The sequence below is a fragment of the Heterodontus francisci genome, chromosome 4 (assembly GCF_036365525.1).
Source record: "Heterodontus francisci isolate sHetFra1 chromosome 4, sHetFra1.hap1, whole genome shotgun sequence".
NCBI classification, from domain to species: Eukaryota; Metazoa; Chordata; class Chondrichthyes; order Heterodontiformes; family Heterodontidae; genus Heterodontus; species Heterodontus francisci.
This window is the reverse complement of record NC_090374.1, coordinates 138,990,744-139,018,205: the sequence shown is the minus strand read 5'-3', so window position 1 is coordinate 139,018,205 and position 27,462 is coordinate 138,990,744. Positions and strand designations below refer to the sequence as shown.

General features: G+C 41.0%; 1 protein-coding gene across 2 annotated transcripts in view; it reads left to right on the top strand.

The window, feature by feature from the left end:
* Positions 1 to 1,914: 1,914 nt before the first annotated feature.
* The window catches only part of LOC137369267 (zinc finger protein GLIS3-like), a 927,786-nt gene continuing 902,238 nt past the window's right edge, over positions 1,915 to 27,462 (top strand). The window contains exons 1-2 of one of the 2 annotated variants that reach the window (XM_068030232.1): positions 1,915 to 2,199; positions 6,396 to 6,901. In XM_068030232.1, coding sequence (XP_067886333.1) covers positions 6,508 to 6,901 — 394 coding nt within the window. In that variant the 5' untranslated portion in view covers positions 1,915 to 2,199; positions 6,396 to 6,507. Of the gene's footprint in view, positions 2,200 to 5,345; positions 5,506 to 6,395; positions 6,902 to 27,462 lie in introns of those variants that run through there. The other variant, XM_068030233.1, reaches the window with a different exon arrangement.

Below are 27,462 nucleotides of genomic sequence, written 5' to 3'. Positions count from 1 at the left end.
CTTACCAGCCCCTCCAATAAGATGCCTGGAGGGGGCCTCCCAGTGGCAGTGTGGGGGACCAGCAAGGCCTCCTTTAATTCTACCCCGCACCCCGGGCCCTGTGAGTCTCGGGTGTCAGAGGGCCACAGCCTTGGCCGTAGGCCATCCTGTGGAGGGGTTCTCCCTCCACAATGATGGCTTGGCAGTTGTGGTAACTCTTATTTTAACATTTCATCTGAAGTCTTCAGAGGGCACCTCACATTGGCCCTCCCACCTGTGCAGCCCACCCGTGTCCTTAATTGGACAGGACTTCCAGAGTTAGCCTGTTAATTGGTCACCTCCGGTAAGATCGTGCAGGCAGGCGGACGTTATGAACCATCAGGGTCAGGACCCCGAAATAGCCCCATCCCTCTTTTATGAACTAAGATGGTAAGATTTCGCCCATGGCGTGCAGATGAGGCAAAATGGATCGTGAGGAGGAAATGCATCAAGTCAAAAGCAGTAGATGATGCAATAGGAGGGTGAATCAAGATAAATATAAAATGCAGGAGAGGGTTTAAATGCAATCCTCAAATCCTGCAAGCTGCATTTTCCCCAGAACCAGTGCCTAAAAGTGAAATTAGAAACATCTTTCCCCACTAGACTGTTAGCCACTTTTTATTTCACGCTTAAAAACAAAAGAAAATCAGAAGACTACAAAGAGACAAGGAAAGGAGAAACACAGAGGAAGATAAAGGGAGATGCAGAACCTGAGAGACAGAGAATAAAAAAACAAGAGAAATGTGACAGAAACCATATTCTCTAACTTCCCGCGATGGGAGATCCACTAATTAATAAAAAAAAGTCTTAATTTTGCGTTTGACCCAATTTATTTGCTAAAATCACGTGACCATTTCAAATGATGGTCATTTTATAGCGCATTAATGTCCAATAATAATTATGACCATTCCAAGTGATTGTGTCATCCGCTTTAAGGCATTCCCATTAGCTAACATTAATCACAAGAGACTTCTCACTATCAGTCTTACGATTAGGGCATGGTTACACTGAAAGTGAGGAATTTCATCTGCCATTGGTCATGGTAATCGTTGCTCAGTGGGTAATGGTAACCAAGTGAGTGTGTCATTCAATGAATACGCGGGTTGAGGGAGCAGTTCTTGAACTTCAAAAATGCCTTTCAAAACTGTGCGTCTATGTTCATAAACTGGAACGGGGTGATTCAATATTTTCTTCCCATTTATTAGATAATCTAAGTCTGACGTGGGCAATGAATAAGAAAAATATAAGTGTGGGACAATACTTAAATGGTATTTTGTCGTGAGCAACGCCATGGGCGATCAAATGGTAGCCCCCTTGCATTATTGCTTAACCCTTTTATTGTTTCGTCTTTCCCATTTTTCAAGGGCTTTTGAATGGCACAAGCTATGATCGTTTTCTCGTGTAAAACAATTTTCTAATTAATGCTGCAAATTATGTATTGCCATCGCGCGTATTTAAATCAGCCCGAATACACGGGTCTTACTAATTTGCCAACTTTGAATGTTTTTTTAAGAGTCGATCGTTGTTAAATGGGAGTGGGAAACCCCCTTTTCAATTGAATCGTCGATATTACATCCATGTGTGTATAAACCTAGTGAGTGAGCGAGTATGCAGATATCAGTAAGCATGTTGTGTTCATGCCAATTAATCAAATGCATACACAGTTTAATTTTTTACGGCAACTAAACGAAAGCAATTTTTCAGTGCAGAATCTATCTGTCAACATCATCGTTGTTTGATAATCAGCTGGAGCATGCAGAAGCGTAGATATGCTCAAGTTCTTTCAGCGAATGACTGTTGCAGCTCCCAAGTCCTTAGTTGAATGAGCTTCCACAAATCGGTCACCAATTACCCGCCCCCGCAGTCGAGTGGGCTGAGCACAGATACGCACACAACTCCAGTTACTGGCATAGATACAGCTACACTCACAACATAACGCTAAGCTCCAGTACAACCAAGTATATAGCAATAATCCCAAAGTTATAGAACCCCTCCCCCTCCGCAAAGAGAGAAAGCTTCTGTACGGTCAGAGTGAGATCTGCTGGGAAAACTCAGTGGCGACACAGGCTACGCTCCATCTTTGAACTCCGAATAACTTCACTGTGGAATATTCGCCTGGATCCAGAGATACTCTGTCATGAGGGTGTTTGTGGTGTGTTGTGCAAATACTTTAACTACCCGGTAAGTGGCTCATGAACTGAACAAGATGCAAAAAAAAAGTTACATTATCATCGCAATCCGTATGTAAATAACTATGCGTGAAGTGTTATTATGATAGATATAATGGAGTTAGGTAGCCCCATTAACTTGTTATCGCCGGTGTGTTGTGGATCTGAAACTTGTCCAAACAGAAGTGACAAGTAGTAAAAGGTATGTTTTAATGAGCAGAACACTTATTCGAACGCCGACAACCATATCGGAGCGAATGTAGGCGTCTTTAGACAGGCAAATGTACTTATTAAGAAGTCCCTTTTATAAAGTTATGCAATCGGCATGGGACTAAAGTGAACTCCTGGAAATGGTCAATATTTTGCCAATCTCTCGGAGAAACAAAATACTACGGACGTTTTGCTTATAAAACGCGTCTTTTTAAGCAAACGTCGACTTGGAGTTGTGTATTTCTGACAGGTGGACTTCTCAGTCTATAAGCGACTAAAGGCTTTTGTGTCAAAGACATTTTTTTAACAGAGGAGTGTATAAAAACTGGGTTTTGGCAGGGATTACACTCATGTAGTTGTCGTTATGAATTGATAAGGTTAATTAGAGGCACTGTAAACCTGATGCAGGGATAAAACTGAAAATAGAAAACGTGGTGTGCGGATCAAGCTGCCCATGGCTCGCCGTTCTGCTGTTTCCCTTCTGATAGAATTGCTTGAGCCGGACGTTCCCTCATCCAAGCAACAGAAAATGTTGATAATTAAATCCCAAATCCACAAGGTGCCTATAGATTACTGGAATTGCAAAAGGAGCATGCCCTTTGTGTCCGTATGTTGATATGAGAAATCCTTTAAAGTATTTGTCTGTTGTCCTCGGAATGAAGGCATATAACTGAATTAGTGTGAGATGTAACTTTCTTTCCGTAAACGTTGATGTATAATACCGCTTTCAAATTTACTAGATCGGTCTTCCCCTCCCTCCGTTATGTAATCAGTGTACAAGGACGTATGCAGAAAATGTAGTTTTTTAATATATATAATCTCTTAATAATGCAATTTAACGCATTACGACTGACATCTAAAACGATCTAACCTAAATAATATTTATAGCTGCATATGGATTTACCACGGTATGGCGCTGGCAAGTTTTTTTTTAAAGTTTTGATTACAAATATAAAGATCTGCTGACCTTCTGAATCCGATGACTGACCTTTCCCTCCACTGGCCGGCCAGCTGTGAGGACACTGAGCGGCCTCATGGCCTGTTTTGGCCAGCGCGCTGCACCCAGAGGTGTTGGCTCCAGCTCGAACCTCCAGGTACACAGATTCGCCCCTGTTTACATATAATTTTCTACATGTAACTAATAAACTTAATTCTGCCTGTTTTTCCTAATGGATCCCAAGTTCCTATGTTTTCCTCTGATACATTTTAATATTTTCAGAGCCCAAAAGTTGGTTTTGTTTTGACTTCTGCGGACCAATGTAATTCGAATTGTGTTTTTAAAGATCTGCTGTCACTTTTTATTTTAAAATTAGCTTGTTATTAGAGTAAGCCTATTTCTCTTCGCCAACAGGAGCTTTCCCTTCCTCCCAGTGCACCGGTTAGTCAGCTGTTTGCTGTTCTCTTTTGCTTATTGGATTTTTTTTTTCTGTATTTCGATGGAAACTTTACACCTTAGATCTGGTTTATCAAACAACTACTGGGGAGAGAAAAAAAGAAACTCTGGTCTTGGACAGCGTCTCCCGCCAAAACACAGTGGCACAGTGGTTCGCACCGCAGCCTCACAGCTCCAGCGACCCGGGTTCAATTCTGGGTACTCCCTGTGTGTGGAGTTTGCAAGTTCTCCCTGTGTCTGCGTGGGTTTTCTGCGGGTGCTCCGGTTTCCTCCTACAAGCCAAAAGACTTGCAGGTTGGTGGGTAAATTGGCCATTATAAATTGCCACTAGTATAGGTAGGTGGTAGGGACAGGTGGGGATGTGGTAGGAATATGGGATTAGTGTAGGATTAGTATAAATGGGTGGTTGATGGTCGGCATAGACTCGGTGGGCCAAAGGGCCTGTTTCAGTGCTGTATTTCTAGAACTAAATACAGCCTAGATGAAATGCGTCATCCTGTGTCACATTTTTGCTTCTTTGCCACGATTGAGGCTTGACGTGAGCTCTGCCGCACAATTCCGCTTTTCCTTACCAGCATTCGAACATTAGCTTGGATCCTGTTTAAACCTTTTACATGAAAACAAACTGCCTCTGACACAATTGGTTCACATTTCACCTAGGGGAGGCGGTAGCGTAGTGGTCATGCCACTGGACTAGTAATCCAGAGCCCAAGCAGATGGTCATGGAGAGATACAGCACTGAAACAGGCCCTTCGGCCCACCGAGTCTGTGCCAACCAACAGCCACCCACTTATACTAGTCCTACATTAATCCCATATTCCCTACCACATCCCCACCATTCTCCTACCACCTACCTACACTAGGGGCAATTTACAATGGCCAATTTATCTATCAACCTGCAAGTCTTTGGCTGTGGGATGAAACCAGAGCACCTGGCGGAAACCCATGTGGTCACAGGGTGAACTTGCAAACTCTGCACAGGCAGTACCCAGAACTGAACCCAGGTGACTGGAGCTGTGAGGCTGCGGTGCTAACCACTGCTCCACTGGTGAAATTTGAATTCAATTAATATATCTGGAATTGAAAAGCTAGTCTAATGGTGACAATGGAAACCATTGATTGTTGTAAAACCCCATCTGGTTCACTAATGTCCTATAGGGAAGGAATTCTGCTGTCCTTACCTGGTCTGGCCTACATGTGACTCCAAACCCACAGCAATGTGGTTGACTCCTAAAATGCGCTCTGAAATGGTCAAGGGCAATTAGGGATGAGCAATAAATGCTGGCCTAGCCCACATCCCACGAAGGAATAAAAAAAAAATCACCTGCTGGCTGGTTCTGGGACTCGCCAGATCACTTGGATAGGATTGGGTAGGATTTTCTTCTCTAGGGTAGAACACCCAGTTCCAATGTACTCCGAGCACTATAGCACGCCTGTCAGTTTGTAATTCCTTTGGCTTCCTTTAAACAACCCTGACAGAGCGTGTTACTGCTCACATGGGACATTGCAACTTTTGGATTTATGCGCCCCGTGCTGTCGTCTTTGCCATGACACGATCACGCTGCAATGTTCGGCGGATTATCAGTAATTGCTAAACAAAGATCCGCTCAAATAATGTACATTCACACCCAGTTATATCATGCGTCTTGGAGATAATCTAGTGGATTTTGCAGTGAGTTGTGAACTAAATAGAGACGCAGCTTCTGAAGTATAACGGTAGGTTTTTATGAATTAAGAGAACAGGAGTGATCTTTTGTAAAATCTTCTGTGACGAGGAGACCGACCTGTGACAGCATCCCCCAAATTCTGTTCCTAAAAAAATCGAAATAATTAGTTCCACTATAAGAGATTTTTCAGCTTCTCATTTTTCTGGTCTGGTTACTGATCCTCACTGTATTTCTACCGTCCTCATACCGGGGATTCCAGTAACATGGGTGGTGCAGTTGATTAACTTGTAAAGAATTAAACCGACTTAGAAATGCTAAAAATGGCAATAGAAGCGAGGTAAGTGCACAAGTGCAGTCAGCTGCTCTTTGCCTTTATTACAACATGTGGAATATCAGCTCCTGTTTTAAGCAGACCGAGGTTCCCACGAATAGTGTATTCGGCTCCAAGGCCGTGATACAACGATATTTACAATCTCAACAATACCTGTGGAATTGTTCTAATACCTGTGTTCGCTGAGCTTTTAAAAAAAAATCTTGGCCGAGCCTGGAAAATAAAGTAAAGGAAGATCTAACTTTTGTTTTCAACTACTGTGTATAAAAAGTATGACCCAACCCTGCAATCAAGAAAGTAATCATTATCCACAAAACATGCATTAAATTGATGCTCACAGTGTTGTCATTGTTTACAATACTTTGTGCAATCCGGGTGTAGGCACCATTACTCACTCAAACTATTCACCTTAATCCCGGATAAAAATTAAAATGAAATTTTTTGACACATACGGAACCAAAAAGTCAAAGTTATAGTATCAAAAAATTGGCAGCAGATTATTCGTCATATATTTTATACATTCGTCAATGTATTTGTCCAGGCAATAAATATCCCTATATTGTATTTGGTAAATTTTGCTTTTATAGTTGTATCTGTTCTTTTAACAGGATGTTCTCTGGCATGGTTTGGATAATGTAGTGAACTGTCATTAACTCTTGCGGGATTGACAAAATTGCGGATTATTGGAGCGCCTTTTATTGCCGACGAATCGTCTTAAACATGAATGGAAGACCCGGTAACATTAATCACAGGGGTACAGGTACTTCTCAGGGGCCAGCCTTGATCAATGGACAACAGATTCCCCCCATCATAATTCAGACAGAAACACCATGCCCGTCTTCAAACAGCGCTACACCAAGTCCCGCTACTGGAATGCTGGCCAACAATATGCACACAAAACTGGCACTGAATGGCTGTCAGCATCCTACTGTAACACCCCAAAACAGTAGCATGCCCGACAATCCCATCCATTTACCTGCTTTAAGTCCGAGAAGGCACGTAGTAACAAAACACACTTTTCAAGTGCCCCAGCCGCTGGGTCATTCAACAGCACTATCCTCAAAACCAAAACACGCGGAGTTTGGAGGCATTTTTTCGAACAGCAGCATAAAAGGTAGGGATTTCATTCACTGAAACATATTTTGTTGTTTTTACTTGAACATCTGGGTGTATTTTAATTTATACAGATAAAACTAACTGATGCATTCTTGAACTTCCGGTGTGTATTTCTCAGCTAAGACGTTTTAGATTTTTATATGTTTGTTTTATATATGAAAAGATATTACTTTCCCAAATAGCTTATTTCCTTTGTTGGACAAAGGGTATTTGAATAAATGGATGATTGATTCGTAATTAACTGACCTGTCCTGATCCATTGCCTTATGCATGCCTTTGCATGTTGGTGGTGATGTCAGCATACAGCCAGCAAGTTAAAATATGCTTAGTTAAATAGTAAATGACCCTTGCTAATCTATTACTGCCAGCTTTTTTAACCTTTTGCTTGGTAACTGTAGCACAGGACTCCTACAGTACATGCAGTGAATCAATAACCACTGCTAAATGTGATGGTTTATAATAATACATAGTGATTTATTATTCTCAAGTATTGAACTGCAAATTACCACTTGATGACTCACCCTGATTATGTCACGGTCATTAATCATTCAGTATACATCATCACATATTAACTGCATGGAGTATCCTGGCTGTTGATGTCTGCCATGTCACTAGCCACCAGCAAAAATATAACAGTGGAATAAAACTCCCCTCAGTTTTACATGGGAATATTTTCAAGGAAGTAATTACATCTTGGGGTTACAGTGGTGGCTTTAAACTGTTACCTGCTATTAGGATGTCACCCTGAATTCCTTGTTCTTTCAGTTACTTGTAACTTTGTATCTGAACTTATTCTCACTGCCAAATACCGATTTGAGATCTCAAAATTAGCATTTTGCACAATGATCATCCAGTCTGTAGTTGACAGTATATCTCTCAAATGAGCTATCAGGCAATCACTGCATACATTGCTTCACCCACGTGTGCTGCTTATTGGATGACCTTTAGAATAATCAGGATATGAATATGGAGGGAAAAAATATATTGCAAGCAGTTTACACCAGAAATCACTGTTTTGAAAGCACATGGTGCACTGAGATTATTCAGATATACAACTCTGAAAAGCAGTCCTGCAGGTTTTGTTAGCTGCTCAGAAAACAGTCCTAACTTCTCAAATCTAGTTTCATAACTGAAGTTACTCATCTCTGGAACCATTCTCGTGAATCTTTTCTGTATTCTCTCCAATGCCCTCACGTCTTTCCTAAAGCGTGGCACATGGAACTGAACATGATACTCCAGCTGAGGCAGAACTAGTGACCTATACAAGTTCAACATAACCTCCTTGCTCTTGTACTCCATGCCCCTGTTAATAAAACCTCGGATACTGTATGCTTTATTAACCAGTCTCTCAACCTGTCCTGACACCTTCAATGACTTTTTCACATATACACCCAATAATAACATGGTTTACTTGCAACATGATGGTCCTTCTTCACTGGCTTTCCATTCTACTTTCTCGAGTGCCAGCCATCACATCAGTTTCCATTCTTAATGCTCTTTAATCCGTATTTCCTAAAGGTTACAATATCAAAGGTACCTGGACAAGCACCTGAAGTGCTGTAACCTGCAAAGCTATGGACCAGGTGCTGGAAGGTGGGATTAGATTGGGTGGCTAGTTTTTTTTAGCCAGCGCAGACATGATGGGCTGAATGGCCTTTTTCTATGCCGTAAATTCTCTATGGTTCTATTTCTTTAAATTACATAATTTTGTTAAGTTTTTTTGTTCTGGATTTACACTCTTGAGGAAATGAACAAATATTGCAAGGAATCATTTCTCTTTTGAGTCTTCACAGTTGTTGGGAGGAGCCCGATACTGTATCCCGAGTTTATTGGTTTAATCTGAACAGGAACTTACATAGATAAAAGTAATATTCTAACACATCATGCCATTGAATTCTTGCAGGTTTTGTAGGGTAGAACAAAGTTGCATGGATTTTAGATGCTAAAAGGCACTTCAGTTTAACTGCAAATAAATTCAATTGAGCCAGAGAAATGCCAGTTGTAATGAAGCAAATTGTTTGTTTTATAACTGTCAATGTACTCCATGTTACTAATATTTGACATTGTCCAAGACAATTGGGCTATAGCTATGCTATAGGTATTAAAATAGAGATTTCACAATCAGTGCTGCCAAGGCAGCCCTGGCTTTAGTGGGACACGGCTGGTTCTACTGTACAAAAATGCTTTGATATTGCTGCCTATTGGATTTTTAACTTGACCCCTACTTAATTATATATGGCAAGCACCTACTTTTTCCTCTGTATTGCCCCAGGAACTCATGTGCACAAAAGTGAGATTTTGAGCACTGCAACAGTAAAGTAATGGTTGATTTCTACTTCGTTCCCCTGTATTATCGCTCATTAACAAACTATGGATTTGATTGTTAAAATGAAATTACAGCTAGCAGACTATAAGAGTTTGACAAAGAGTACACAGAAGGGAAGATTTAAAAGTGCAAAATCACAAGGCTTTGAACACAGTGAATTAAGGCATTTTGCATTATGAGGATGATGAGATTTTAACATCGTTCAATACTTTATATCACTTTGCATTTTGCATTCAAATAGTTTACTTAGCTCTGAAATTTGTAAGATGGTGAGATATTATTTCAAAGCAACCTCCAGTAGGTTGCAAAAGCAGTGCTGAGCAATGTGCAGCTGACGTTTTAAATAATTATTTTCTCTAAAGGTCTATAACTAATATGTATCAATTTAAAGAATAATTTTGAAAGTCAAGCAAGTAAATCCTGTGAATTACCCTTGCATTTTTCAGCAAAAGATTTAAAGATTTACACTTTCTCATCAATGGAGGTTTCCTGAAAGCATGGAAGCATATTTGAAGATAGTTGTTGTTTACAGTGAAGCAAAAGATAGTTACCAAAGAGGGCACTCAAAGACCATCTCAAGTTTTCCAAATGCCTGACAAATGATAGCTAACTGTCTGCAATTTCCAGTGGACCCATTTGAAATGTTGAAAAAGATGACAGAACTGAGTACAAATGTCAAAATAATTCTACCCATTGGATTCCAATAGCAAATATGTGCCTTAAGATATTCTGTGGCATGCATACTTGTTAGAACTGTACTCTTTAACTAGTTATACTTCAAGTTGTCAGACAATCTTGTAGCCTTTTCAATGCTTAGCATGCATGGCCATAAAGCAGCATGGCACACATACAGGGTACAAGTTATACTTGGAAGTATTGTGCTGAAATTCTAAGTGCTTCACACAGGAAATCTTGCCAACACATTCCAGTTGCATGAGGCATGTTCAGTTACTGATACACAGAAAGGGCTGCAGGATGGCCAGATGGATGATTTAAATGATCCCCTGCATTTTATGAAATGCAATATAATGAAGTTATGCTGCTGTTCAGTGGGGTGGCAGGGTGGGGGAAGGTGGAAGTGCTGACTCTGTTAAACAGCAAGGGAAATTTTAACCCCCTCCATCCAGTGGAAACTGGGCAGTGATGGAATTTAAAGTTGAGGTGGTTGACTTGCTGTCGGTTCCTGTACTGCCACTATTTACCTGGGGCCTTCCACTGGGATGCCCAAGTGTCCACTTGCATCTGCAGGAAGCCTTATTAATCGATACAAATTAGGTTTTATTAAATTAATTATGGATTCCTTTGGCATTTTTAAAATGTGGTACCATGCTGAGTTGGAGTTATACCGTACATGCAAAATGAAATCATTGTAATACTACCTGTTTGCCGAGGACTTGCACCTCTCCCATGCAATGTGCTCAAAAATCAGATTACCAACTTGACTCCTGAGTTACAGTGCTAATTCATATCCAAAACAATCTTGTACCAATACACAAGTAGCAGTGAAACTGCACCTTTTAATAATTGTGACCTTATTCCTAAAAGTTTATTGAAAAATAATTCTAGTTTCAATACATATATAATAAAAAAAAAACTGTAGGTAACATCACAAACATAGTTTGTCAGACACCTGTCAGTTTTATTCTTCCTCAGTGGTTATATTTATATCTGTATTGTTCTGATTTCTAAGCAGTTGAATTTTACGTGTAATTCCATTGTGGTTCTGTTTTATAATTGGTTGCTTGCTACTTTCTTCATCTCACTGTCATATTGCAGAAAATGTTTTGCTCCCTTTAAAAAAAAAAACACTTCTGCTTAGCTACAGTGTACCAAAGAGATTCTTAACTATTATAGCAGCAAAAATTTCCCACAATCACATTCCACTTCAAACTTTATTTTGACATATACAGCCCAATAACAGATTTGATAACAAAGGAGTTATTGTATTTTTTTAACACCCTCAAAGTTGAGTTCTAATCCCATCATGGCAAACTATGAAACAGAACAACTTAATTGATTCAGTAATATCCTTTTAGGAAAGGGAAACAGTCACCATATCTGGTCTGGGCTATGCATAATTCCAGTATCTCACCATGTGGTTGACTCAATGCTCTAAAGTGGTCTAGTGGGCCACTTAATTATGAAACAATTGCTTTATGAAGACCACCACCTTCTCAGGACAGCTAATTGGCATCCATATCCTGAGAACTAATTAAGAAAGCTTCTCACCCATTCTACATAACCCTAAAACTAAGATTAACATAATAAAGTTCCTGTCTTTCATTCATTCGAACCCACCTCCCCGAGACGAATTATTACTTGGTGAACCTCAGGTATATTTCCAATGTTAACTATAGCCTCGTCTTATACTTCATGGCCCAGCCTGCTTAACTCAGATTTGAGACCCAGTGAGTAGGGTTAACCTTCACATGTATGTTGATGGATCCAGCTCCAACTCCCCACTACTTTGACCCATAACCAGGAATGTGCTATTAGCCTGCCTGCCTGTCTGTTATTAAGTCAATGATGAGATATTTTCTTCCAGTTGAACTCTGGAAGATCAAATCCTATGTTTTCAGCCCCTCACCTGACTTCCATCTTTATGCCTGAATAAACCACAACTGATCGGAAACTTCACCTCCTGCATCCTATCCCATGCTAAACCCAGCTCATCCCACCATCCTCATCTACTGACTCTCCTTGTTCCCCAAAATCAAATTTTAATTCCTCATCCTCATCTAAAAGACCTCCACTACCTCATCCCTTTGCGATCCCTTAACATTCTCCAGCCTTGCATCTTCCCCATCACCTCTGGTCCTCTGTGCTTCATCCTTCTCCTGTTCTACTTTTATGGCATTCTTCAGTTATCCTGGCCCTATTTTTAGTAACTCTCTTCCTAAATCCTTCTATCTCGCTACCTTGCTCTCCGCCTTTAAAAGCTTTGTCAAAACCCATATTTTTTGACCAAAGATTTACTTGCTGCACCTAACTCTCCTCCAGCCCTTTATTCCTCTGAGGTACCTGGGCACATTTATCTACAGTAATGCAGCTATTGTATCTTTAGCCTAATAGTGTATTCTCTTCGCCCTGTTCTTTTCTATGCTGCTCCCCAATATCCTTTTCTGTCTATCTCCTTTTCTCCACATCACTGTCACTGTTTCTTTTGGGTGTCCTGACACTTTTTCTTCACAACATCACAGACTATCCCACTTGTTATTGACTTTTTCCCATTAATTCTTCCATTTTACATATCAAAGGGTGTAGCACATCTGACTTGAACATTATAACTGCCTCACAGTTCAGGCCCAACTTATACTGCAGCAACTGCTTAGAGGAAGGACCCTACTCATGTAGATGTCGATTGATAAGCAACCAATTTTTATGGATAAAATAGCCATACAGACCCTGAGAACATATTTTGCACTTTTTTGTAGTGATAAAACTGAATATACAAAAGTATATTCTTTTATATTTTTACCTGCGTTTTAATGTTTGAAATTTACTCTTCAAGATAAATTAAATTATCCCATTAGTTGCAATTTTTTCCCAAATTTATTATAATTATTGCAGAATGGATCATGTGAAAAGGTCTGTAACATAAACGATAGCATTGATGTTGAAGACATTTTAAACTGCAGTCATTCTGATAGCTCTGACAGCAAGATACATTGTCATAGGACAAGGTGTTGCATCTCTGCCTCTGATCACATTAAATAGCATCCTACTGGAATAGGTTAGCAAATTCTGCTACCTTGGGTCCATGGTGACAGATAATCTGTCTCTCAATGCAGAGCTCGATACATTCATAGGGAAAGCAGCTACCACCTTTGGCCGACTCTCAACGTGCATGGGATAACACAAGTTGACCCTTAAAACCAAACTGATGTTTTATAAGGCCTGTGTTCTCAGCACCTTGCTGTATGGCTGTGAAAAATGGGCAACTTACAGCTACCAGGAAAAGAAGCTCAATAAATTCCATCTTCGCTGTCTGCCACACATTATGGGTATATCCTGGCAGGACAAAATCACAAATGCTGCAGTCCTCTCGAAGACAGAGCTCCCATGTGTGTTGGCACTAATCAAACAGAGGCAGCTTTGGTGGATCGGACACATCCGCAGGATGGAAGACAGCCAGACAGTCGCGTACCTAGGGACCTTCTGTAAGGTGAGGTAGCCGGGGCCAGATGACCAGTGGGGTGCCCAAAGCTCTGCTTCAAGGATGCTTGCAAGAATGACCTGAAGGCCCTAAATGTCGACTATCACACTTGGGAGTCACTAGCTGGTGAAAGAGGGAAATGGTGACAGATCCTGTGGGCTGGCGTGCACTACCATGACGACCAGTTGCTACATCAGCTTGGCAACAGGCACCAACGCGAAATACAACAACTCACAGCATCACTTGGCAGCTTCATGTGTGGCAATTGTGGCAGAACCTGCCTCTTGAGGATTGGCCTTCACTGCCATTAGCAGAGATGCACCAGGAGAAGACACCCCACCTAAGTGGATTGTTTGCCACGTGTCCATCATCTTAGATGGAAGGATGCTAACAAAAAAATTGACGATACTTAATTGCTTTAGGGATATGAGAACAATATTTCACTCATTTTCTATTCATCATCCACACATTTAAAGAACCTCCATCAATGCTCTGAATCAGAAAGCCTGGCTGCAGTTGTGGACTCACCTTTTGTGTATTCATGGCATATACCCACACTAATATTTTATGGAAGCACAGGACATGGATACAGTAATGTGTTCAACCAGCAGTCCATCTTTTATACATTTTCCTAATCGAAATAGTAAAGGAAATCATCTGTCAATCAATACTGCTAAATTATCAGAGTTCCTTCAAGGAATTCTATAATTCCATTATAAAACTCTGCTTTAACTTTTTACATATGTATTATTCTCCAAGATATCATCTTACCATAAGCCTACTGGTGTTCCAAAAGTTTGGAGAGTGTCTGCTTTCTAAACCAGATGGGATACAATGGCAGCTCAATGGATGTCCTGAATTAATTTGTGTATATGTTTTTACACTTGAAGCAGTTGATTGAATGTCTGGGTGGTTACAGTCAGCAATCATTTGCAGGAAAAAAAGATGTAATGTTGGAACACACGGACATCCTCACTGTCTTCAGCAGATGGTTAATAAGGAAAGAATAAAAAAATTCACTTTTATGCTGTGCTTTTGATGTCTTCATGACATTTTAAAGTGCTTCCCAGCCAATAAATTACTTTTGAAATACAGTCTTTGTTGAATTTGTAGAAAAATACAGTAACAAATTTGCATGGAACTAGGTCCCACTAGGTCCCCTTCACAGCCATCAGCAAAGGTGCACCAAGAGAAGGCACCCCACCTAAATGCATTGTTTATTGTGTGTCCATCATCTTTCATAGATGGAAGGATGGCAATCAACCAACCAGGTCCCATGAACAACAATAAGGAAATGACCAGGTAATCTGATTTTGGTGTCTCAGGGATGTGTATTGCTTAGAAATGAACAGGATTCATTACTTTCCTTCAGAGTGCCATGGGATCTCTTACATCCATCTAAATAAACAGCATGGCCTTTGTTTAATGTTTCATCCAAAAGACCGCATGTCTAAACAAGCAGGACTCCTTTGCTAAAGAATGTGTGGGCTTGAAATATAACCTTTGAATTCAAGAGTTACACCATTGAACCAAAACACCACTGATTTTGTTCCATTTGGTTGAGCCTCACAGGTGTAATTGGGTCCATGTAGAATTTTGTATGAAATAGCTGCTTTCTCAATAATTTACCAAATTTCCTGGACAGTTGATTCATTTAAATCCTGAGTCTATTTTTTCATCTATGTAAAATGTTTTTGTTGTTGTAGTGCAATTAGCATATTGTTTCTCTTTGATATCAGCTAGGAGCCTCTTTCATAAGTAAAGATGAGAAAGTTAATAGGTGCTTTTGGTGATAGGGAATTCCAGCATTTTGAAACACATTTCAAATAACTATTAAAAAGCCAAGAGCAGTTGTGTAATATCAAATTTAGTATGTACTCTATTTCATATGATTTTGAAGAATGTATTCTTCAAATTTAACGAAAAATGATCCATTTTGTTGGTCTCTATACAGATCTGTAATGTAGATGGCACTTGTAACAAAATACAATCATTTGTTATCAATAATTTGGCTCCATTGCAAAGTATACAGGGTATTTTTCAAGAAAGTCAATTACTTTGCAATGTATAAAGCTTCTTGGCTGTAATTTGCTGTGGCCAGGCATCTAATGGTGTCTTCCATTAGTGAGGCCTGCCCATGCACCTTGAGGTTTCTAAAATTTTGTTTGCTAAGTTGCTGAAAGTGCACAGAGGGAAACAACATCTGGGACCTGAGCAAACAGGGCAAGCAATTATGTATCACGGTAACTAGAATGATTGTGAAATTAACAATGCAGAGCCTTAAAAGGAAGTGTAAGTTAGAGTGCATGAATTCAATGTTAAATCAAGTTCAGAAGGAGAAATAAAAAGAGGGAAAGAAAGACTGGATTGTGAGAGATAAAGGAAAGAAAAAGAAAAAGTTAAAAAAATTATATTTTCAAAATATCCAACAATTAAAATCTCAACGATTGAAACGCCCCGTTTATAATAGTTCATTTTTAGTGCCAGAGGGGTTGATGGGCAGTAATAACATATATCATGTCATTACGAGAGTACTTCAACTTAGAATGACTTGACTTAACTGCGCAAGAACAGAAACTTCAAGCTGTTCAATGTATTTCAGCAGTGAGGGAGACAGAAAGATGCTGCTTTTGTGAATCTAAAGGCAGATGGGATTTTTGAATTTTTATGTTTGATCTCGCATCTGCCCTTGCCTGAAGTTCCTCTAGTATGTGCACATAAATAACTGCATGCCATTAGCATCAGCTTTATTTTCACTGCTAATTATGGGCCATAGTTTTTGAAGGAATTACATGGATTTAAGAATAAGTATGATTTTAAAAAGACACTCTGCATTGCATGCATTCTTGATACTGACACACAGATTAGGCAAGGGAATTACAAACAAAAATGTGCCATTAACTTAGTTATTTAAAAGAAAAACAAACACCGTGTACCAATTAGTTGAGCATACTCAGTAATAGAAAGCAATATGGAAATGGAACCTTTACAGGAAACGTATCCAATTAAAAAATCAAAATATCATGTCTAATACATTGTGATATAAATCTCAAATCAAATCATAACTTCAGAATATGCACAAGAATTTTAATTCTGATTTCCTGTGGCAGCAATTTTCATATTTATTACATTTGTGCTTTATATTTCATAAAAACAGCTTATTAACATTACTTTTATTTAGGATATAATACAGAAACGTGTAATGTCTCTTAGGGGATTAATTCCCTTATTTTTACTATGGAACGTGCAAATGAGCACTTGGCCTATTCTACACTCATTCTTCCCTACTTACGATTATGCAAAGTTTTTGTGGAGCATCATAAGAAATGGGCAGCTTGTCAAACTGTTGTAAAGTTCCTGGTCAAAAGATGCGGTGTTATTTCTTGAGCTTCTGTTGAGCTTCATTGGAGCAGTGTTGTAAGACAGAGGTCAGAGTGGGAACAGGAAGGAGAATTAAAATGGCAAGTGATCGGAAGCTCAAGGTCATGCTTGTGGACTGAACAGAGGTCTTCTGCAAAGTGATCACCCAATCTGCATTTGGTTTCCCCAAAGTAGAGGTGCCCCCATTGTGAGCAGAGAATACAGTATTATAACCGACTGAACTTGAGATTAAGTTCAACAATAAAAACAAAGTGCTGGAAATACTCAGGTCTGGTAGCATCCGTGGAGAGAGAAACAGAGTGAACGCTTCAGGTTGATGACCTTTACTTTAGATTTCCAGCATCCGCAGTATTTTGCATTTAAGTTCAACAATTTTAGATTATAACCACTGCTCACATTTTCAGACAGCAGGTGCTGGTAATTGTTCTGTTGCCACTTACAGCTCCTTTTGAACCTTCCTTTTTATTTTTTTACTTGTCCCATTATCATCCCTATATGCCTTGCACCATCACCCCTTTTATCATTTGACCACTCCTGCTTTCCATGCTATCACAGACCTTCCCTTCTGTTCTTCCCACACCACCCCCCACCTCCACGCCTCTTTAAAAAAGAAACTCTGAAAGCTCAAATTCATTTTCCAATTCTGATAAGTCATCAACCTGAAATGTTTGATCTCTCTCTCTCTCTCTCTCTCTCTCTCTCTCTCTCTCTCTCTCCACAGATGCTGCCAGACCCATTGAGTATTTCCAGCATTTTCTATTTTTATTTCAGATTTTCAGCATCCACAATCTATTGGTTTTAAGTGTAATCAGAGTTATCGAGCAATTGAGCAGCAAATTATTCATGAACATAGATACTTAGCAAAACAAGTTAGACAGGCATTTCAGTGCAAATCACTCCAAATCAGCTATAATGTTTGCTGAGCATTAACTGTAGCAGCAACCAGAGTCTGAGCTTATAAAATGGTGAGATTACTTTCAATAGCTGGTACATTAAGTATCTCCTGTCTAAATTTTGGTGAACAACATTCAGAGTATACAACTTCATCCTTCCTTCCCTGGGACATAGGTGTTGAGTCGATGAACCTCACCCTCCCCTTTTTGGCAGCAAGATTGTCCATTCCAATTGGATCTTTGGTTTCAACAGAACCCATGTTATGCATGAGTGATGATATCTGAGCTGGCTTTGCGCTCTCCTTTCTCATATCTAGGTTGCTTACATTTCCCTGCAACTGGCTATTATAGCCTCATCTACCACTGCTCATCCACTGACCTTCCCCTTGGTCTATCTTCCCAACTCTTAGACAACTCTTTCTTCATACCTCAGTATTTTATTCCTTGTCCTAAAACACTGTAACTGTAAGGGCACTTTCCTGTGTCTTCCAGGTAAAGGTTCTTGGAGAGCAAAGAGAACTTAAGTGAACTAACAGAGACTGCTACTTCCAAAAAAAAAAGAAAGAGAAAGAGAGAGAGAGAGATAATATATGTATGTGTGACAGGCTCGATGGACAAAAATGACATCTTTGTTCCAATAGGTATTCCACCTGAGACCCGAGTTAGAATTGAGGGGTCTCACTGAGGAGGAAATGGGTGTAGTATTAACACAAATATTCCTGGTGAAATTAACCCAGAGGTGTTACGGCTTTAATTAGTTTATCATCTTCAGCTTAGATTTTATGGACAAATTTCTGGGAACACCCATAGCAAAAAGCCTGGATAATGGTCAGCTTTGCCTCTGATAGTTAACAGCTTTATCCCAGCATTCAATACATGAAGATTTCTACAGGTCTGTATTTCAAATGAAATTACAAAATTGTAGGCTGGAATTTTATGGGGCCTTTGGGGCAGGCTTAGAGGTGGGAAAGCTGACCAGATAGTGTGGGAATGCATTGGGTGGCATGCCCAACACCTTCCCGCCGCCATGCCATTTTGCCAGTGGCGGGAAAGGTGGCAGATCTGCCCACCCGGAACCCAATTGAGCCACTTAAGTGGCCAGTTAAGGGCCTCTTGCCACATCCACTGGCATTTTTCCAGCGGTGGGGGTTGGGGAGGGCCTCTGACACATGGGGAGACTGGCAAATAAAGACTGGTGGCCTCACAGCAGACTGGGGTGGGGTGGGGCTGGTAGCCTTCCTTTTTAGCCACAAATAGAAATAAATGAATTTGACTCAATAGCTATTCCAGAGACGTATTTGCAGGGTGACCAAGACTGGGAACTCCATGCTCAAGGGTATTCGATGTTCCGGAAAAATAGACAAAAATGAAAAAGATGTGGGGTAGCTTTGTTAATAAAGGAAGGTATCAGTGCTGTGGCGAATAGTGATATAGATGCAATAGTCAGAGTGTATCAAGCCTGTGTCCTCAGTACCTTGCTCTATGGCAGTGAGGCCTGGACAACGTATGTCAGCCAAGAGCGACATCTCAATTCATTCCATCTTCACTGCCTCCGGAGAATACTTGGCATCAGGTGGCAGGACCGTATCTCCAACACAGAAGTCCTCGAGGCGGCCAACATCCCCAGCTTATACACACTACTGAGTCAGCGGCGCTTGAGATGGCTTGGCCATGTGAGCCGCATGGAAGATGGCAGGATTCCCAAAGACACATTGTACAGCGAGCTCGCCACTGGTATCAGACCCACTGGCCGTCCATGTCTCCGCTTTAAAGACGTCTGCAAACGCGACATGAAATCCTGTGACATTGATCACAAGTCGTGGGAGTCAGTTGCCAGCGTTCGCCAGAGCTGGCGGGCAGCCATAAAGACGGGGCTAAAGTGTGGCGAGTTGAAGAGACTTAGCAGTTGGCAGGAAAAAAGACAGAGGCGCAAGGCGAGAGCCAACTGTGTAACAGTCCCTACAAACAAATTTCCCTGCAGCACCTGTGGAAGAGCCTGTCACTCGAGAATTGGCCTTTATAGCCACTCCAGGCGCTGCTTCACAAACCACAGACCACCTCCAGGCGCTTATCCATTGTCTCTCGAGATAAGGAGGCCAAAGAAGAAGAGTAACAAGTTCTCAAACAGAGTTTCATACGATGAAATTAATATTTTTCCATTTAGCATGTGTGATTTCCATCACAGTGTCAAAAATGTTTTTATTGATATGGCTCTTTATAGCCACTCCAGGCGCTGCTCCACAAACCACTGACCACCTCCAGGCGCTTACCCATTGTCTCTCGAGACAAGGAGGCCAAAGAAGAGATTGTGATATGGAATCAGTTTGGGTGGAAATAAGGAGTAGCAAGGGGAAAAGGTCACAGGTGGGAGTAGTCTATAGGCCCCCGAAGAGTTGCCTCACTGTAGGACAAAGTATAAATTGGGAAATAACAGAGGTGTGTAAGAAGGGGACTACAATTGTCATGGGTGATTTTAATCGACATATTGACTGGAAAAATCAAGTTGGCAGAGGTAACATGGAAGACAGATTTGTAGAGTGCATCAGGGATTGTTACTTAGAGCAGTACGTTGCAGAACCTACCTGTGAACAGGCTATTTTAGATCTAGTAATGTGTAATGAGGTAGGATTAATAAGAGATCTCATAGTTAAGGATCCTCTAGGAGGTAGCGATCACAACATGGTAGAATTTCAAATTCAGTTTGAGGGTGAGCAACTCTGGTCTCAAGCCAGTGTCCTCAACTTAAACCAGGGCAATTACGGAGGTATGAAGAAAGAGTTGTCTAAGAGTTGGGAAGATAGACCAAGGGGAAGGTCAGCGGATGAGCAGTGGCAGACATTTAAGTAGATATTTTATAACGCTCAGCAAACATTTATCCCGGTCAAAAAGGAGAACTCGATGAGAAGGATGAAGCACCCATAGTTAACAAAGGCAGTCAAGGAGAGCATCCAATCAAAAATTGAGGCATACAAAGCGGCAAAAACTAGTGGTAGGCCGGAGGATTGGGAATTTTTTTAGGAACCAGCAGCGGATGACTAAAAAGCTAAAAAAGAGGTAGAAACTTGATTATGAAAGTAAATTGGCAAGAAATATTAAAACAAACAGCAAGAGCTTCTACAGGTATATAAAAAGAAAGAGAGTAGCTAAAGTGAGCATGGGACCCTTGGAGGATGCAACTGGAGCATTGATAACAGGGAACAGAAAAATGGCAGATAATTAAACCAATATTTTGCATCGGACTTCACGGTGGAGGACACTATAAACATCCCACAGATATCAGATAAGCAAGGAGCTAATGGGAGAAAAGATTGTGTAACAGTCTCTATCACAAGGGACAAAGTGTTTGACAAACTAATGGGACTAAAGGCGCTCAAGTCACCAGGAGCTGATGGCCTACATCCAAGGGTTTTAAAGGAAGTGGCTGCAGAGATAGTGGAGGCATTGGTCGAAATATTCCAGAACTCACTGGAGGGTCCCAGCAGATCGGAAAACTGCTAATGTGATGCCCCTGTTCAAGAAGGGAGGGAGACAAAATGCAGGAAACTATGGGCCAATCAGCCTAACATCGGTCATTGGGAAAATGCTAGAGTCCATTATTAAGGAAGAAATAGCAGGAAAATTAGAAAAGCTTAACGCAATCAAACAGAGTCAACGTGGTTTTGTGGAAGAGAAATCATATTTGACAAATTTGCTAGAGTTCTTTGGGGATATAACAAGCAGAGTTGATAAAGGGGAACTGGCAGATGTCGTGTATTTGGATTTCCAGAAGGCATTCGATAAAGTGCCACATAAAAGATTATTGCACAAGAAAGGATCTCATGGTATTGGGGGCAATGTATTAGCATGGATTGAGGATTGGCTAACACACAGAAGACAGAGTTGGGATTAATGGGCTTTTTCAGGTTGGAAAGACGTAACTAGTGGAGTGCCACAAGGATCAGTCCTAGGGCTTCAATTATTTACTCTCTGTTATTGACTTGAAGAAGGGCGCAGTGTGTAATATATTCAAATTTGCTGACAATGCAAAAATAGGTGGGAGGGCATGTTGTGATAAGGACATAAGGGGATATAGATAGGTTGAGTGAGTGGGCAAAAATTTGGCATATGGCGTTTAATGTAGGTAAGTGTGAGGTCATGCACTTTGGTCGGAAGAATCAAAAGGCAGACTATTATTTAAATGGAGAGAGACTTCAAAAAAGTGCAGCACAGAAGGATCTGGGTATTCTTGTGCACGAAACACAAAGAGTTAGCATGCAGGTGCAGCAAGTAATTATGAAGGCAAATGGAATTTTGGCCTTTATTACTAGGGGGTTGGAGTTTAAAAATAGGAAGTCTTGTTACAACTGTACAGGGTGTTGGTGAGGCCGCACCTGGAGTCCTGTGTACAGTTTTGGTCCCCGTATTTAAGAAAGGATATACTGGCATTGGAGGCAGTTCAAAAGAGATTCACTAGGCTGATTCCTGGGATGAACGGGTTGACTTATCAAGAACAGCTAAACAGGTTAGGCCTTTATTCATTAAGAGTTTAGAAGAATGAGGGGTGACCTTATTGAAACGTATGAGATTCTGAGGGGGCTTGACAGGGTAGATGTTGAGAAGATGTTTCCACTAGTGGGGGAATCTCAAACTATGGGACATAGTTACAGAATAAGGACACTCATTTAAAACTGAGATGCGAAGGAATTTCTTCTCTCAGAGGGCAGTGAATGTCTGGAATTCTCTACCCCAGAGACTTGTGGAGGCTAGATCACTGAAAGTATTTAAAGAGGAGGTAGATAGACTTTTGAAATATTGGGGAGTTGAGGGCTATGAGGAGCTGGCATGAAAGAGGATTTGAGGTCTGGGGCACATCAGCCATGATCTTATTGAATAGCGGAGCAGGCTTGAGGGGCCAAATGGCCTATTCCTGCTCCTAGTTCTTATGTTCACTCTTTAGCCTATAAAGACCGCCCCCCCACCCCCCACCCCACTCAATGGCAATGGCTGCCCCTGTGGCATCGGCACTGCCTGCTCTGTGACCTTTCTCCCCCTCTTCTTTCACCGGGGCCTGTTTGTCTGGCTCCAGTGCCCCCACACCCCACTTACCATACTTTGAGGGCACACGTCCATCGATAAGCCCTCATCCTCTAGGTGCAGCCCCAGCAGTGGACACCTCACCCTTTGGCGTTGCTGAGCTGCTGGTCCTCTGAAACACATACCTGATTCAACGTGAATAAATCATATGAGGATGTATACATGCATTTCACTTGAAGGATCCTTTCCAGAGTATCACAGATCACTAGTATATTGAGGGACTAGAAGTTCTTAAAGCTGTACATCAATCCTCATATTTTATATAGTTACAGTCCATTTCTCACAGCACTTTGGAGAAGACAGCAGTAGCATAAAACTTTGGCCGTGCAGCCTGGAGAAATGAATGAAGATGCCCACCTTCTGGCAGGATGCATAAGTCCCTTTTTGATTGGTAGTAGTGAAAACACTCTAAATGTCTCAATTACTTCATGAACAAAAAATGAATCTTCCTCTTTGAATGGGTTGCTGACAATTTAAAAATTATAAGCAAAGCATTTAATGCAGATGTTTGTTTAGGTTATATTATAGGTGAGTCATTACCCCTCTATTGAGCCTGAAGGTCTGAAGGCACTGCCCCTCTCGTCCGATCAGGCATTGGAAGCTTAGCCAGTACCTCATAATGCTTTCCTTCTATTGTTAGTTGAAGTTTTATAGCCTTGAACAAGTGTGACTTTGTAACAGAAGTGGTTTAGATGTTCAGAAATGTTTGAAAATAATGTTAAATTAATTTACTTTTATCTACCCTGGAACCTGTAGATGTGGTGAACTTGGATTTCTAAAAGACATTCGATAAGGTGCCACATCAAAGGTTAGTACATAAAATAAGAACTCGTGGTGTAGGGGGTAACAAATTAGCATGGTTAGAGGATTGGTTAGTGAACAGGAAGCAGAGAGTAGGGATAAATGGATCATTTTTAGGTTGGCAAGTTATTACTAGTGGAGTGCCACTAGGGGCCTCATCTATTTACAATTTATATCAATGACTTGGATGAAGGGACAATGTGTGGTAGCTAAATTTGCGGACACAAAGATAGGTAGGAAAGTAAGTTGTCAAGAGGACATAGAGTCTACAAAGGGATTTAGATAGGTTAACTGAGAGGGCAAAAAATTGGCAGATGGAATATAATGTGGGAAAATGTGAACTTGTCCACTTTGGCAGAAAGAATAGAAAAGCAGTTTATTATTTGAATGAATAGAGACTGCAGAACTCTATGGAGAGAGGGATCTGGGTGTCTTGGTACACAAAACTCAAAACGTTAGTACGCAGATACAGCAAGTGATTAGGAAGGCAAATGGAATGTTGCATATTGCAAGGGGAATGGAATATAAAAGTAGGGAAGTTTTATTACAGCTGTACAGGCCTTAGTGACACCATATCTAGAATACTGTGTGCAGTTTTGGTCTCCTTACTTAAGAAAGAATAAAATTAGAAGCAATTCAGAGAAGGTTTACTTGAATGATTCTTGGGATGAAGGGGTTATCTTATTAGGAAAGGTTGGACAGGTTGGGTCTATATCCATTGGAGTTTAGAAGAATGAGAGGTGATCTTATTGAAATATGGAAGATCCTGAGGGGACTTGACAGGGTGGATGCTGAGAGGATGTTTCCCCTTGTGGGGGCATCTAGAACTAGGGGACACAGTATAAAAATTAGTCATCTCCCATTTAAGACTGAGATGAGGAGAAATTTTTCTCTGGGTCATTATTCTGTAGAATTCTTTCCCCGGAGTGGAGTGGAGGCCGGGTCATTGGCTGTATTCAAGGCGGAGTTAAATAGATATTTGATCAACAAGGGAATAGAGTTATAGGGGGCAGACAGGAACGTGGAGTTGAGGCCACAATCGGATCAGCTATGATCTTATTGAATGGTGGATAATGCTCAAGTGGGCCAAGCGGCCTACTCCTGCTGCTAATTCCTGTGTTCTCGTGCTCTACCCTGTAATGAAAATTAGCTGTTCAATTATCCAGTAATTTTATGTCATCATGAAGGGAGAGTGATTCATTCATTGGTAATAACAGTTGGTGTTGAGTTATACTCATTTTGGAAAATGTAACTGAGAATCCATGTTGCCCAAATGCAGTTGACCTATGCAAAATGCGTAAGAACAGCACAGGACAGAGGTGGAAATCTACGGCAGTCAACCTTCTGGGAAGAAGATAACACCAATGAATGAACGATTTGCACATTAGTGAAAAATTTGCCATTTTCATCTGAAACTTACAAGTATTATATATTACAAAGTGTAATGATTTATTATTATAACTTGGGGAGGTATTGGCATAGTGGTAATGTCACTGGACTAGTAATCCAGAGCCCAGGCTAATGCTCTGGGGGCCTGGGTTTGAATCCCACCACAGCAGTTGGTGAAATTTGAATTCAATTCATAAATCTGGAACTAAGAGCTAGTCTAATGGTGACCTTGAAACCATTGTTGATTGTTTAAAAAAAATCTGGTTCACTAATGTCCTTTAGGGAAGGAAATCTGCCATCCTTACCTGGTCTGGCCTACATGTGACTCCAGACACACAGCAATGTGGTTGACTCTTAAATGCCTTCTGAAATGGCCTAGCAAGCCACTCAGTTCAAGGGCAATTAGGGATGGGCAATAAATGCTGGCCTAGCCAGTGACCCCCATATCCCACAAAGGAATAAAAAAAAATTGGGGGGGATCCAATGGAATGGATGGTATGTGGATTCACTGTCCTTCTATCCAAGTTTTTGTAATATCATTGTGGGGCAAGACCTCTGACTGAGCCTGACAAGACCATTGACATAAAGGGTGGTGGTGAACCGGAGACAGGATCTTCAAATGTTCGAGTTCCCACACCCTGGGCTGCCTTTGGGGCTAGTATTTGGGTAATGCATGTATGCCTAATTATGACCAGATATACTATCTAAAAAAGGGTGTGTTTGGGGCCAATTTTCGCTCGCCAATTTTTAAAATAAGTTTTGTAAGGGGTTGTGAGCACATCTACATTTTCATCTGGGAGGCAGGAACCAATCTGGAAGGGTAAGTGATGGAGGTCCAAGGCAGACTCATCTCAACATATCCCCACAGATTTTCAGGGCCCTTGTCTTTTCTTTTAGATACATTGAATATTACTTAATTGGTTAGCCCTAAGACTGTGTGAGGCATTAGTTAATTAAATATGATAGATTTACTCAACCTTGGCCTCTGTGAACTGTAAATATGTACTCCTGGCTCTGATCCCAAGAAGTAATTATGACATGATCCAGAGCTTTAAGACAGTTTAGTCACAAAAATACCAAGTATTGTTTGTGGCAAATCTCTTTAATCTTCTGTAATCTTTTCTTCCTGCACCTGTGCTAAACAAATCGCATGGCTAGAATCCCTATCCAAGTGGCATGTCAATCAATCTGGACTAATGTATGCAAGACCAATGTAAAATCCTCTTGGGAAGGCAGACGAGAAGCATTATAACAAGAATGGTTTTAGAGAAAGGTTGCTGCTTTATATTTTCTGTTGGAGAGAAACCTATGGGCAATGTGCGTTGTCTGGGGTTGTGTTTTATTACTGTATAAAAGTGAGGGACTAGCAAATAGTACACTCGAATATACACGGCCAAATTATGTTATTTTTTAAGAATGTACTGGGTATAAATGGATTGCAGAGCTTTTTGTTTAAATCAATAATATGCAGTTTGCCATCATGCATAGAAGTTGTGTACATAATATCATGTAGGTTAGTTATTAGGAATGAACAAACTGGACTTGATTCAGATTTTTGGTTCAGTTCAACTTGAGCTGATCCCACTCTGCAGGTCATCAAAGTCAAAACCAGATAAGGACCACTGAAACATGTTTAACCTGGGCTTAGCTACTAGTTTTCCATCAGCTGCTGTTTTGAGTCTTTTGAGCAAGGACACAATGTTCAAACCTCTAGATAAAGTGGGGCAGGGGGATGTACCCAACATTGCCCTCATCCTGATGGCCACCTTTGTCTGCAGCTGCATCAAGCTGTGCGTAGACCCCTGGTATGCAAACACTAAGTGTCACTATGTGCTGAGGTTCTATCTGTTCCTGGTGTTACAAATGATGGGTCTGACCACGTTGCCGTGGAATGTTCCATTCAGTTGGACTGTGCCGTACCGTCCTTCATGGAAAAGTTTGTACAGAAAAACACCTTTGACCACAAGTCATCAGGCAGTGGTCCGCATGTAACGTCCTTGAGGTCTTGCGGGAAAAGGAGATGGTGGATCCTGTCAGATGGTTCCTGAGCAGACTGTCAAACTCATTTGGTAGAATGCCTCATCGACAGAACTTTCAAACAAGCATCAAGACTTAACTTGGCTGGTGGTAGAAAAAAAGGTCCCTCCCTGTCAGATCTTTCCTGCACACCCGGAGTCTCACCGCCTTCGTACGCTGACCGTGAGGCGGCTGCGGCAGGGAAGAGACCGTCGCCCACCTCCTTCTGGAATGTGCCTTTGCAAAGCAAGTCTGGAAAAAGATGCAGTCGAAGTTCATCCCGAACAGCTCCGTAACGCAGGAGTCAATGCACTCTGGGCTGTTCCCAGGGATGCTCACAGAGTGTTACAGACCGCCACATTCCAAGGTCCAGGAGAGCACTAAAGCTTGGGGCAGCCGCTGCAAAGGCTCAATGAGGAAAGGCCACCGTCACAAGCCCTCCTGCCATAGTATACTGAGAGGCTGGAACCCCTATAAAACTCCTCTGGCTGTATACACCAGAGAATGTAAGGAATGCAAATGTA